General features: G+C 42.5%; 1 protein-coding gene across 1 annotated transcript; it reads right to left on the reverse strand.

Moving 5' to 3' along the window:
• Window positions 1-2969: 2969 nt before the first annotated feature.
• On the reverse strand, window positions 2970-12699 carry bmp15 (bone morphogenetic protein 15). The gene is made up of 2 exons (XM_074661831.1): window positions 12234-12699; window positions 2970-4726 (listed from the first exon to the last, which is right to left on the reverse strand). The coding sequence occupies exons 1-2, from the start codon at window positions 12601-12603 to the stop codon at window positions 3774-3776; spliced, it is 1323 nt and encodes a 440-aa protein (XP_074517932.1). The 5' UTR covers window positions 12604-12699; the 3' UTR covers window positions 2970-3773.
• Between the last annotated feature and the right edge of the window lie 1264 nt (window positions 12700-13963).

Raw genomic sequence — 13963 nt, forward strand, 5'->3', positions numbered from 1 at the left:
ATATGGAAATTTTCAAGCTAGGACTACAGTATATGGTCAGTATAACATCTAATAATTGTCATCATTTTTTTTTTCCTATACATGTACATTAAGAGATAACTTGCATGTTTAAATATTAAGACTGTATATTGACCATAGACTGTATAAATCTGATATTGACATAAATGATAAAAGTTTCTTACAACTTTTTTTTGGATCAACTTACCTCAAAGAGTGCCATTGAAAGGTGTGGAGGACTGGGAGGGCGAAAGGGATTGCTAGTCAAAAGGCGGCTAGGCACAGTTTTATCGCCTGATCATAATTCAGCCCGCCCTTACTCTGCCTGGACTCCACCCCTGAACCGGAGCCTGGCTCCACCTGAAGGCTGTATTTCCACAATGGCCACAGCCATGGATTGGCTTCAAAATCGTGTCTCAGATAGCACGGGTGACGTCAACAACTACACTTTTTCTACAGTCTATGGTCTAAACCATAGACTGTAGACAAAATGGACTTCCGCTTACTCTGCTTGAAGTGACAAAAACTGCTCCCCCTGGTGACTGGCTGCAGTATAGGTTTAAAAATACAGCTTTCCAGGCATTCCAGAAGGGCTGTGGTCAAACTTTAAAAAATTAGTACACCTCATAGAAATGTTTCTCACGTTGTATCCAAATCCTTTTTTTTCTGAATAGTTTTGTTTTCATTAGTTATTCAAGGTTAAAAACGAGGTTTTACGTAACGTTTCACGATTATTGACAGCTGCCGTTCTCGTGTACTTTTGTCGGGAGGTAGAGTCAGGAAGTGATTAGACTCTCGAAAGAAAAAAATTATTATTATTTTTGTCACACAGCTCCAGAGTCTCCCAGAATCCCTCATCGTCTCTACCGCGCAGAATCTGGCTCCAAACTGCTACAATGGTGGCGCCTGAGACGGCGGTATTTTGGCTTCAAAACTGTACAATGATAAATGGCGGAGCCACGCTGTCCACTCTATATACAGTCTATGGTCTAAACCCATCATGCATTTTACAGGAAAAGGCAGTAATGACAGTGAGGACAGATCTTGGTATGCATGAAGATATGATACATATTGTCTCGGACCTGTACATTTAAAGCACTTTTATGCTCCATGAAGACTCCAAATAGCTCGTCAGTGCCCTGCTGCAGTGAACATAAACCTGGACAAACATGCAAACAGTGCACACTGCATTAACCATCAAAGGCATGTTCTTTATGTACAGACACTGTAGTTCTGTAGTTACGACAGCAGACTGGGTCCAGGGTCTGAACTCCTCAGTGCCAGAGGCTCGTGTAGAGCTGATAAAGTTTACACTTTTTTAAGTTTATCACTGCACTTTTAGTCCAGCTTCATTTAAACTCTCCTACATGTTTTGAAACCTTTTAATTCAGTTTGACTAATTCAACAAAAACATTCAGTCAGATCTGGGATACTTTTAGTGTTTGTTCACTGTCTATGAATTGTCTTTTTGTGTGAGAGCAAGAGCTGCCCTTCACCACAGAGCAATAAAAAGAACTATCTAGTTGTCATTTAATCGTTACTGACAGTATGAGAGTAAAAGAGTGTTGTTTCAATAATTCTGTCTTTTGTTTTGCTTGCTTTGATGTTGTCTTTGCCTGTTTATGTCTAGCCGACCTTTCTACCTTGTGTAAATCCCACATGACCTCCAGGGAGGTGTCACTTGATAAGGAGGTCAAGGAGTTGTGAAAAAAAAAGAGACTTCATCATAAACTCAGTTTTTCACTTTCATCTCTTTGCACTTTCATCCATCCATCCATCCATCCATCCATCTATCTATCTATCTATCTATCTATCTATCTATCTATCTATCTATCTATCTATCTATCTATATATATACATATATATGCATACACACACGTGTGTGTGTGTGTGTGTGTGTGTGTGTGTGTGTGTGTGTGTGTAGAAGCAGCTCCTTTCCACTGCAGAAAGTAAGTAAAGTAATACACAGTTTACATTTGCTAAGAGCGCCATCTGGAGGACTTATGTTACATTGCACTTTCATTAAGTGTCAGAAATTAGATGAGCGATCACAAATCTCCAAGTCAATTTTTGTCTACTGTTGTCTGCTTGTATTAAATTAGCCTGTTTAAAATAATCCAGGCATTTAAAAATTAATTACCTTCAGTTTATCTTGGAAAATTTTCCGTTTTCAAAACTTGAATACAAAATAAATCTATTTCTTGAAAGTGAATTTTGCAGTGTTTTTTCCCTTGCTTTTGAAGTTTTCCATTATTTTATTTTTTTTTAAATGAGTTGTGTCTTTATAAATGAAAGTATATGAGAACTTTATTACAACATACTACATTCACATGTAGTATGTAGCAGGCGGTTTCAAGAACAGCTGATGATCCTAGTGAGGAGGTGTGGTTGACCCTGTTGCTAGGTTTGACAGTTTTCTAAAAGCTGTGAATGGTTCGCAGAAACAAAACAAAAAAAATCCTACCCCAGTATCAGCGTCCACTCTGACGCTTCTCCAACTCCTCCTGGCTCCTCTGAACAGTTTTTCACCTGAGGAGCTCTCAGAAAATTTTTGTGAATAACTTTTATCTTGCTGAGGGAAAAGTCAGAGAAGAATCTTAGAATTTGAGGAACTCAGAGATTTTTCCAGAAACGACGTTACTAAGAGCTACTTTTAGCCTGAGGATTCTTTGTGAATACCGGCCCTGATCTCATTTTTATATTCAAATATTTTGAAATAAGACTTTTTTTGGGGGCTTGTCAGGTTAATGTGTCTAAATCCAATGAGACACAAATAAGACATAAAGACTTGATTAGAACTCAGTTTCTGCAGTGCAGTTGGAGAGAACATTGTGACGATGTATCAAACACAAAAATAATAAATTCACCTTTCTATCACGGAACTGATAGAAAGGTGACATTCTTAAACCTTTTAAAACATTGCCTGGTGAAACAACAAATCCCTCTGCTCAACAACAGGGGAGGAAAACAAATGGGGCTTTAGAAAACATGCCTTCATTTTATTACTCATTTCAACTTGACATAAAAAATTGCATTCTCCTCCATGATTACACTTCCATGGTTCCCTTTATTAGTGCTTTTTAATACTTTTTTTCTTCATTTTTTTTAAATAATTTTTAAAGCTTTGTCAGCAGCAGCCTTTTTCTAAGGTTTTTAAGACCTCTCATTTTATAATATATACAAAGTGCAAATGTGTGACACAAGGAATGGCAAAAAAGAACCTGACAGGGTTTTTTGGCAATGCTCCACCTCTCTCATCCTTTAAAACTGCTTGATATTTATTTTCAGGACTGGGATATCTTTTTGAGACCTCAAAGAGATAAGGTATCCGTTAATTCCATTGTTTCTGTTGAATATGCTTAAGTTTTATTTTAATTCTCAGTGTTTCTTCCTTCATCCTTAAAAGTTACCCCTGCTAGTTACAGCCACAGTCATTCAAACCTGATGGAGCTGCTCTTTAAGTTAGCATCAGCTTCATTATTTACATAAAGTTAGCTCTGTCCGTGACTTTAACCTCCTTTTTTCTGCAGTTAAGGTGCTTTAGAGCTCATTAAAGCAGCAACCAGAGCATTGGATGATGTGAACAGTGCTTTAAAGAGCTCACACAAGAAAAACTTAAACAGATTCTTAGCAGATGTCTCTCAGTTCCTCACAGGCAACATTTTAAAGCGCTTTAAGAGACAGTCTCAAGCTCACTGTGGTTTCCTTTCAAATCGGAGATCAGACAGTCACATCCGCCCCTTAAAGTCTCTTTCCTAAGGTCTGCTCAGGGGGATTTAGCGGCACGTGCAGGACTCGGCCACCATGTCCTCCAGCTCCCGGTACTCCACCTTCTTCTTGTCCATCACCAGCACGCTCATGGGCATGTACTTGTACGGTACACAAGATGGCGGTGGAACGTCGCCCATGCCCAGGTCATTGATGGCAGTCTGGATGATGGCATGGTGTGGGGAGTGGTAGCCGTAGTGGAGCACCCTCGGGCAGTTCCCTTTGCAGAAGCGAGGGTTGTACACAGGCGGTGCAATAAAGTAATGACCCCAGCCAAGCTCGTCAAAGGAGAGGCGGAAGGAGTGCAGCTTGCAGCGGTTTTTGGGCATGCTGGTTTTGTGTTTGTAGAATGGGATTTCAGGGATGGTAACGGCTGAGGGGGAGGTGGAAAACGACAAAGAGGGGGACTGTGGCGCGTTTTTCAGAGCATCAAGAGAAGGATCTTTGGGTTCTGAAGACTGGGCATTTTTGGAGTGACGCCGACTGCGCAGTGGAGGGTGCCATGGCAGTTTTTGCCTTATAACCATCTCCCCCTCAGCACCTAACAAGTCCCCCATCCAGTCCCTGACCTCCTGCCCCTTCTCCAGGTATAAAAGCAGAGACGGGGCCTCCACATGAGGCTGTCTGTTTCTGCCTTGAGTCCACCACCTGGAGAGGGCGCCGCCCTCATCCAGCTCTGTGCACCAGTACAGAGTAGTGAGAGTTAAATGTCCCCTGTTGTCCTGGTGCGCCCTCTGCTGGACGTGTGCTGTGATGTCTGTCTCTGTCCACTGCTCGTGGGGCTCCAGGGTGGCCAGGGTCTTGCTGCCCAGGGTAGTGATCTGAGCCCTGCAGCGGGGAGGAGGGAGGACCTGGGTGCTGGGGGAGGAAGAAGACCTGAGGTGGATGAAGGAGGCTCTGATCAGCTGCTCTGATGGGAGAGTGTTGAGGTGATACTGCACCGTGAAGCTGTAGTGATGGTCTAACAAAAGAGAGACAAAGGAAAATAAAAAAATGAAACATTATTTAAAGTTTTCTCCCCCAAATGTATTTATTTAAAAAAAAACACATACAAAACAAATACTATTCTACAGTAATTTCTCAATGCAAGGTGCACTCCCATGAACAAACTCCAAAGCCCAATATTCTAAGATCTTTATGTGTTGTCTAAACTAAATCTGTTTGGGGGTCATTCTATGAAATTGGTGGCTTTTTGAACAGTAATTTTTTATTTGTTTTCTTTTTTCAACAAATACAACAGTGCCAGTTAACCACTAACCATAATATTTCAACATAAATTAAAATTTTATCTATTTTAACGTCTTTATTCCATCATGTCAAAAAAAAAAAAAAATGCTCGTTCTTGCTTTGCCACTGTTATAGATGAGAAGTCAGGCTTCCTGGGATGTAACTTGACTATTTATTTTGGGAAGGGATCGGCGTTCTCAAAATGACCGATCAAACACGGCCGATCAAGAAAACATTAAACCCATGAGAATTACTATTTGCAATTGAGCATACAAAGCTGGAGGAAAAACGTTTCCATCCAGGTCACCTAAATGGGCGCTTGTGATTGGCTGTCTCGCTTTGTTATGTCACGTGGTTGAGCACGCTCTCAGGCCTGGAAAGAGGGGACAGAAAATGGCGTTGCCAGTGTGGGAGTTTTTTGAAAGTTTCAGAAGCCGACCAGAATTATGCAATTTGTAATGTTTGTAGGGCTGCAACTATCGAATATTTTAGTATTCGAGTACTCTACTGAAAATTACATCAAGTACTCGAATAAAACACATATTGGCGTACTTAAACAGCAGTTATTTTTCAAATGGAAATTTGTTTTAAGCAAGTGTAAAATCAAGTCACTTTTGGTGATTGATTTTAAATTCTGACAACATATGTGACATTTTAACTAAGAATGAGACATTCTTGAAAGATTTTGAGTCTTTGCAGTGTTCAGACTAAAATGATGATCCCTGCTGTATTGGAGCACATATGGCTCCATTACTACTTGATATTTGTACCCTTCTACCCCTGACACCAGCCCAGTTAGCTCTATTATGTTTCTGTTTTTAAATCTTCTTCACTTTTCAGTGCTGTGTTTTGTAGATTATCTACAACACTAAATCAGTGATCAACTAATTTGCATAACAAGTCATTTGTGTGTAACGGTTGTGGACACTGAAGGAGAGAGGAATAACATCATGTGAGGGACAGAAAGCATATAATATCACACCAGTGTTTTCCCTGGGTTAACTGTTTGAGGGGGCAGCAACGTTACGGCAGCAGGGGGGGTGGGGGTGGGGTGGGTAACTTGAGGGGTATGAAAACTCTCTAAGTATAGCGTCAGCTTTATTTGAAATACCACTCTCTGATCTTTTTTTAAAAATTAACGATTCTTCAAGGTGAAGAAAATCCCTCGAGCATTTTTTGTACTCAAGTACCTCGAGTTATTCGAGGTATTGTTTCAGCCCTAAATGTTTGCTCAAAAGAAATTCCCCTGGAGGAAGACACCAACCAACCTAATTCGCCATTTGAAGACGAGCCACAAAGAATTTGAACAGTTCGAGTTGACGAGAGCCAAAGGAGAAAAAGCGGAGCAGGTGAAACAGCCTCCCCAAATATCACTTCGGCAGCCGACTGACAAATGTGCTCAAATGGCAGCAGACCTACGGCAACGATAGCAAAAGAAGAAAGGAAATTAACGCAAAAGTGATGGAGTTTATCTGTCTGGATGAGCAGCCGCTGTCGGTGGTAGAGGACACAGGGTTTAAACGCCTCGTGTCCTGCCTGAATCCCCGCTATTCACCACTGGAGCGAAAATATTTAATATTTTACTGACGTTTGCCTGCTGGAGTTATATCAAAATGTCTATAAGCACATCAAGGGCCTTATAAACGACAATATCGCCGCAATCAGCTTCACGAGTGATATATGGAGTTGAGTGTATGTCCTGTCTATGCTGAGCCTAACTGCAGAATTTATTAATGAAAACCTGGTGCTTACAAAAGTAGTGCTTCACTCTCAAGAGTTTCCAGGCTCGCACACCGCAGAGGCGCGTGCAGCAGCATACAGGGACATGTTCCAAACATGGGGAATTTCGAGGGAAAAGCTTCACGTTATTCTACAGGATAATGCCAAGAACATGGAGAAAAATCTGGATCAACCTGCCACTGATGTTGCTTAAGGAGAAGTAAGTCTTAACTGTGTGCCCACTGTCAGGCAGAAATGCCTGGGCTGAGATAGTTACAGATGGCACAGAGAGCAATGTATTTTGTTGTTTTATTTTTAATATTATTTCTCTGTGTCTGTGCACTGTGCCATGGCTCTCTCAAAATGGGTCCAAAAGACACAAAAGAACTTGTTACACAATGGGCCAACAGATAAATATACATGTAAATTCTTTAATTGCTGTGCACTTTTTTGTCTGTTATCTCTTCAAATGCAGACAAACTGACTTGAAATCTAATTTATCTTTTGTTATTGCCTGTTAGTGGCAGTTTAGTTAATTACCTTTCCACAGGAAAGCTATTGTTTAAACTCCAAGCTCAGGAACCTTTGGAGTGGACTATTGCACATGAGATGTAAACATATACATTTTATTTGATTTATGATTGATTATATTTGACTTTATACAGCCTTTGCAAGTTGTCTCTAATGGTGCGGCCACGACGAACGCGAATTTGCGGCGCGATTACATACAAAGTCAATGCAAAGACGCGTTTAGCCGCCGATTCGCCTCGGGCGGCGCGATTCGCGCGTTTGGCGCGGCAAGTTTGGAGCGTTCACGCGTTTGGGCGGTAGACGCGAATTCGCTCGAGTTCAAAATATTCCCCCACGACGTCATTGTTTTGACAACGTTGGGGGGCAACTGCCGCCTGCTCCGGCTCCAACTCCGCTGGAGGATGGAGGAGAAAACAATCTGTGCGGTGTGTCATCATCCAGAGTTATACGATACGACGTGTGTACTTTACAGAGACTGGAAAAACAGAAGCAGGCTTGGTTGAAAGTCTCTGAGGAGACAGGTTTTGAATGTAAGTTCTGAAAACATTCGTTTCCAGCTGGATTTGCCTGCACAGGCTATCACTGAGTCCGACTGTGTTTTCCTCAGCAGAGTTTTGAGCCTGATAGAGAGGAGGAAAGAGTGGGGCAGGGGCAGAGCCAGGGAAAAGATGGAAGTTCACTTTGCTCCTCTCTTTCCTCCATCCCTTCATTATCCCCAGGGAGACCTCCGGGAACACGGGTCGGGGGTTCGGGTGGTCGGGGGTACGGGGGGTCGGAGGTTCGGGGGATCGAGGATGAGATCGCAGGGAACAGCCAAGCAGGGCTGGTGGATTACCAGGGAGAGGCAGCAGGCATTGATTGTGATCTCCAAAGCTTTCACACACTCTCCTGTCATGCTTTGGAAACCACAGCTCATTGTTTTTCAGCTGCTCTTTTGGACTTTCGGTCTTTAAATGAACGAGCTCTCTACTCCGCATGCGCAGTACCGCGCATTCGCGTGTTCGCGCCTCAGCTTGTCAAAAAAGTCCAGTGGCGAGACTCGGGCGTTCACGCGGCGCGTGACAGGCCATTCGCGCGAGTAAATTCGCGTGTTCGCGTTTGGTGTGGCCGCGGCATTAGAGTAAGAGTCTCTAGAGTGAAACGTTGCACGTTCTCTGCAATAAAACAGATTGTCAGCTCATCATCATACTTTCTCATCTCCTATTTTAATACTCAATGTATGGTACACAATAATGCATCATTTGCTGCTTTCTATGCTGTGATCGGAAATATCAGATTGGCAGATATTGATTTCAATGATCGGTGATAGGCACTGAAATGCTGATCGGAGCATCCCTACTTGCTGGCACTTTCGGCTCTCTGCTCAGAAGCACCTGCTATTACTGTTTCATCCTGCACCGAATGTGTGACAGCATTTAGGAAAAAGGTCACGTCACAGATAGGGCTGGGGCATATATTGAGTATATTCGATGTATCGTGGGCGCACGTGAGATGAATGAAATGGCTATATCGCAATCATCGAGTATTAACAGAAAACTACATTTTTTCAGATGTCAGAACGTAATTATCTTCGGTGATTCGCTCGTTTCACTCTCTGTTGTTCAGCCGGTGCTCCTCTCACAGCCAGCACAACATTCCCCCTGCCCGCCCAGAAAAATTCTCCTGCGCATGCATGTTATGATATTAGGAGAGGAGAGATGAAAAGTTGCGTGGACGTCATATCAGTCTAGGGTTGCAGGTTCCTGGGGCTTGTTTTCAAGACTGTAGTAGTTGCTCATTTGGGTTTGCTTTGCTGCCTGTATGATCCCTGATTCTCTTCCAGCTCCCCACAACGAGAAACAAACACGGAACCTTTTTAACTTTCACTTTTGCTTTTCTGCACCCTGCACCCTGCACCTGCACCTGCACCTGCACCTGCACCCCCCCCCCCCCCCCCCCCGAGTGCCTTTCAGTCAAAGCAATCAGCTGATCACTGCTCGAAACATGACGGCAGGTGAGTTTGATGCTATTTTACAACTGAATACCAAAATACTGCAGGCTGAGATATGATCAGAGGACAAACCAAAAAGTGATACAATTCAACCAGACCCCAGGCTCAAAGACAGAAATCACTAGAGTTCTTTCAGCATGACCAGGTAGCTGATTTATGGAAATAAAAGTAATATCTCCAACTTTAGTTCATGATACTTTGAAAGTATAATATAATATAATATAATATAATATAATATAATATAATATAATCAGCCAGTTGAATAAATCTGAATGAATTATTCTACTGGAACTAAAAATATGTAACTACATAAAGTTTGGTTTAAAATAAAAGGTTTATTGAACTTTACCTGGTTCAGATTTTCCCCTTTTTGCATTTAAATTTAAAAAATCCAACTGAATGATCTGCTTGAATCCTTATAATGATGTCATTTTAGATCCGTTGCTAGGCGCTGCCCTAGCAGCTGCCTGTTGCAGCTGCCTGTTGCAGCTGCCTGTTGCAGCTGCCTGTTGCAGCTGCCTGTTGCAGCTGCCTGTTGCAGCTGCCTGTTGCAGCTGCCTGTTGCAGCTGCCTGTTGCAGCAGCTCTCTCGTCTTTGTCCGTTTCTTGTAATTTTTTCGTCTCTTTTTCGTAATCTTTGTATTTGGAGTGGAGCATCACTTTGTATGGTTCCTTGTCGGTCACGAACACCAAACTTTTTGTGGCTTCAGTGATATTTTTACTACTTTTCTCCTGTGTTTGTCTGGAGATCCTACATGTAACCATGGCTGCATTGTTTACATGCGAAATTAGCTGTTAGCAGCCTGTATCATGCCAATGCTAACTAGTGTAGGGCTTGATGATTTCCCTCAAGCTGAGGAGGAGAAGGTGAGGATGACGTGCTGGTTCTCGGCTGTGAGCTGGGAGGTGACGACATGGACCTGTCCTTCCATCCATCGTTGTTGGGAACGTGGGATCTAGCCCCGGGGGATGGACGAGCTAGCCGTGCTAACCCAGCGGCATCGTGCTGTTCACGGACGTGGCTGACGGAGCAGACATCGGACGCCGGCCCCACATTGGAGGAGCTTCGCCTGCTGTGAGCAGACAGGATCCAGGAGACAGAGACTGAACAGACTGCTGGGGAGGCTCAGTCCTGGACCCTGTGGAGGTAGAGACTGGCTGGGCTGGAGAGTGGTGGACGAGTGGTGGACGGGATGCCGTCATCTAATTTCTTATGGACCTTTTTGCACTTTCTATACTCTTTCTTACTTTTGTTTTCTTAAATGCTGCTGTGACTCCTGAATTTCCCCTCGGGGATAAATAAAGTATTTTCTATTCTCTATTTCTATTTCTATTATACATCAAAGGGTTGGATTTAACATTAATATGGTGATTTAGAAGAGAAATCAGAATATCGAGATATATATCGTGTATTGAGATATAGCCTACAAATATCGAGATATTGGATTTTGGCCATATCGTGCAGCCTTAGTCACAGAACTAGGGAGGTGGAGCAGGGACACCTAGTGTGTGTGACATACTGATACAGAGAAAGGAAGAGGGGAAATAGGAGCAAATTTACAGACCATATGAAGAAATTTACTGTTTACCAATACGCAAAATGAACTTCATCAACACAAATGACAGAGTCCCTTTTATATTGCGTAGAAGAAATAAATCGATATAATCATAACATTAAAATATCGCTAAGCCCTAGACTCAACCATCATCAATGCAAGAAAAAATTCATGAATTTTGAAAAATTAATGCAACACTGGATGGAAATTAATCTTGTGGCACTGCAGAAGCTTATTGAAACAATGCCACAGAGAATGTATCAGAGTGTGTGATCTTTTTTTCTGGTGGAGACTTTTTTTTGGCTAGGCAGTGTATCAGCTACTCATACAATTTGGTCAATTATTTTAATCAAATTTTCTTTCCCTGTACTATAAACTCCACAACACAGAGAAAATTTTAGGTCTTCACCTGAGATCACCACTTAATTCTTAAAATTGTCAACAAATGAAGAGAAGGTGCTGAATTGCCATGTGCTCCTCAAAATGGAAACACCTCCAATGACCTCTTGACCAAGCTGCAACCTCCAGTCTGAGAATATGAGACAATGCTGAAGTGCTAAAATCTGCTGTTTCTGGAGAGTTCTCTTGAGGCTGGCTCCAGAAGTAGCAGAAGTCACATACACACCAAGCCAAAAAAAGACGTTTTCAAAGCATTAACCTATTTACAGCCTGGTTCAAAAAACATCTCCTCTGAGTCGCTAATTTTACTACCAGCTGTCACTGTACAGGGGGGGAATTTTGTTCTAACTTGGCTGTTCAGATGATATTAAGATCGCCAGCCCCCCCCAATAAGAGGCACAGCTGAGGGTCATGTGACTGCCGGGGCCCTATATGGCTGTAGGCTGAAGCCAGTTGCCACTACCAATATGGCCGCTATAGCCGATGTGCTTCATTTTCCGTTTCAGTAACAGATGGGTGTCGTCAGCGAGACTACTTCCATGTTTTATACAGTCTATGCTTTTGACCCAAGAGGATTTTTGGAGGAACACAGCAGTTTTTCAAAATAAAGGTTTCTAGAAGCAGTAACGACGGGAACATAAAATCAACGGACAGCTATGTTTTGTAAATTAATTTTATTTATAAACTGGAAAATTTTGTGCTTTAAGTATCATACTAAATAACTATAACTTTTCACTTTTTGTAATGATCTTTGAAGCAGAAAAAAAAAATATATATATATATATATATATTTTTAATAAGGTGCATCAAAACGGGCTTATTTTTGGTTTACTATCAAGAACACACTTCAGTAGCAACACAACGTGCATTTTGAGTCAACGTCTGACACTTTTTAGTGATTTTCCTGGTGAAAAATGCAGGGAGAGCATCGCCACCACGCCATACAAGGACAGGTGGAGTCATTGTTACCTCTCGGAGGCTATTTCTTCAGTCTTTTAGCTTCAACACTGAGGTGTTTACCTGGATTAAAAACAGCCTGACTCTCACCTGTTGACGCAGGTGCAGGTATGTGATACACAGCAGACGCAGTCGGCCTGAGCAGACGCACCGTGTTGGAGCCGAACTTCCGGTGCTGCTTGGGCCTGCCGTCCGGTTCTGCCGCGCTCCGGTACAGACTCAGCATAAACTGCAGGTTCTGGTCCGCTCTCTGCTCGTCTGTTAACGGTCGGTGGTGCTGCCCGCCTTTGGGCCTGGCGCTATGCTGACTCCGGCGGCTGCGTCTCAGCGTGGGGTGCCGGGAGGCCGCGGTGCTCCCGGGCATCACCCCGTGACCCGTACAGGTGGAACACAGCAGATAAATAAAGGAGGAAAGCAGGCAGACGCGCAGAAAGCTGAGTTTGTAGGGGGTCGCCTTCATGTTTCGTGTCAAACCTCTCTGGCGCTAGCAAGCTCCACCGAAGAGGCTACAGACGGTCACCATCCTCCGCGCGGCCGAGGGCGGGGTTTACAGGCCCCCATTTAGGTGAGCACGCGCTGGCGTGGGCGGTGACCCCAGTAACCCCTCGGGTGGGCGTGAACCTCCTAGAGGAGCGCGAGAAACCACGTGATTTAGTGCCTTAAAGGTAGTTAAAATCTAAGATACTTTTTTTTACCCGTTTCTAGGGTGGCGTATTGCATTCACCCGAAAATAAAAATAAAAAATCCTCCTGTTTTTATGAGATAGCTAGAATATTTATTTATGATTTTCCTGTTTTATGAGATCCTAGCTTGTAAAAGCAGAAGCTGTTTATTTTTGATTTTCCTGTTTTTAGGAGATACTGTCTTGTAGAAACAGAAAATATTTATTTCTGATTTTCTTGTTTTGAATATTTCTTTTTGATTATCCTGTTTTTATGAGACACTATCTCATAAGTACAGGAATATGAAAAGTAAAGGACCATTAATTGGTTGTTCAGGTGTAAAGCCCACAAAGTCTTCGGCAGTCTGCTCAACATTGTGGTTTTTCTCCAGGATCAGCTGGATCAATACGGGAGGATGCATGGAAATAAGATGATCTGAAGTGTATTCAAGCTGGCAATGATGGTCAAGAAACATACTGGATCCCCATGGAGGTGCCAAAATCATCTTCATTAGCATAAATCAGCCTTTACAAACCAGTACTTTTCAAGTAGTTTTAGCAGTTATTTGATTGTTTCTTGACTAACCACGTAGCCAGCTTGGATAAACTTCAGATGCATCCCTCAGGTGTCTTTCCAGAGGACAAACTAATAACAATACCATCTATTCTTCTTAAAGACAAGTTTTGATAAAAAGACACGCCACAGCTGTCAGGATGACAGCATCTGAAGAAGACGGCAGAGTTACGTTGAAACATGGCAAGGTGACCATACCTTTTTGTCTTTAAAAAAGAACACTAAAACACTTATATATTACACATATTTACACATATTTCTAAGAAGACAAGATGAATCTAATCAGTAAAACTGAATGAGTTTTAACAGGTGAGACCTGCTTCTTCGATTAAGGATTTTCAGGAATTCTTGATTTTCAAATTCCTGTTTTTAAGAGATAGTATCTCGTAAAAACAGGAAAATCAAAACAAAATATTTTCTAATTTTACGAGATAGTGTGTGTGTGTGTGTGTGTGTGTGTGTGTGTGTGTGTGTGTGTGTGTGTGTGTGAGGCATTAGTTGCAACCAAAGATTACCCACTTCTCCACAGTCACTCAGAGCTGAATCCCATGAACCCTCACTTAGCTAACTTTGACACGTGTAGGA

The sequence above is a fragment of the Halichoeres trimaculatus genome, unplaced genomic scaffold, assembly GCF_033239565.1.
Source record: "Halichoeres trimaculatus isolate MK-OKI-2021-1 unplaced genomic scaffold, fHalTri1.1 fHalTri1_scaffold_22, whole genome shotgun sequence".
Classification (NCBI taxonomy): domain Eukaryota; kingdom Metazoa; phylum Chordata; class Actinopteri; order Labriformes; family Labridae; genus Halichoeres; species Halichoeres trimaculatus.

What these genes read in the sequence shown, in the direction of transcription:
- bmp15 (XM_074661831.1), bottom strand. Translation starts at nt 12,603, where the DNA reads ATGAAGGCGACCCCCTACAAACTCAGCTTTCTGCGCGTCTGCCTGCTT. An exon ending in ACCTGCACCTGCGTCAACAG is followed by an intron (nt 4,727 to 12,233) that starts GTGAGAGTCAGG and finishes CTCTTTTGTTAG; the next exon opens with ACCATCACTACAGCTTCACG.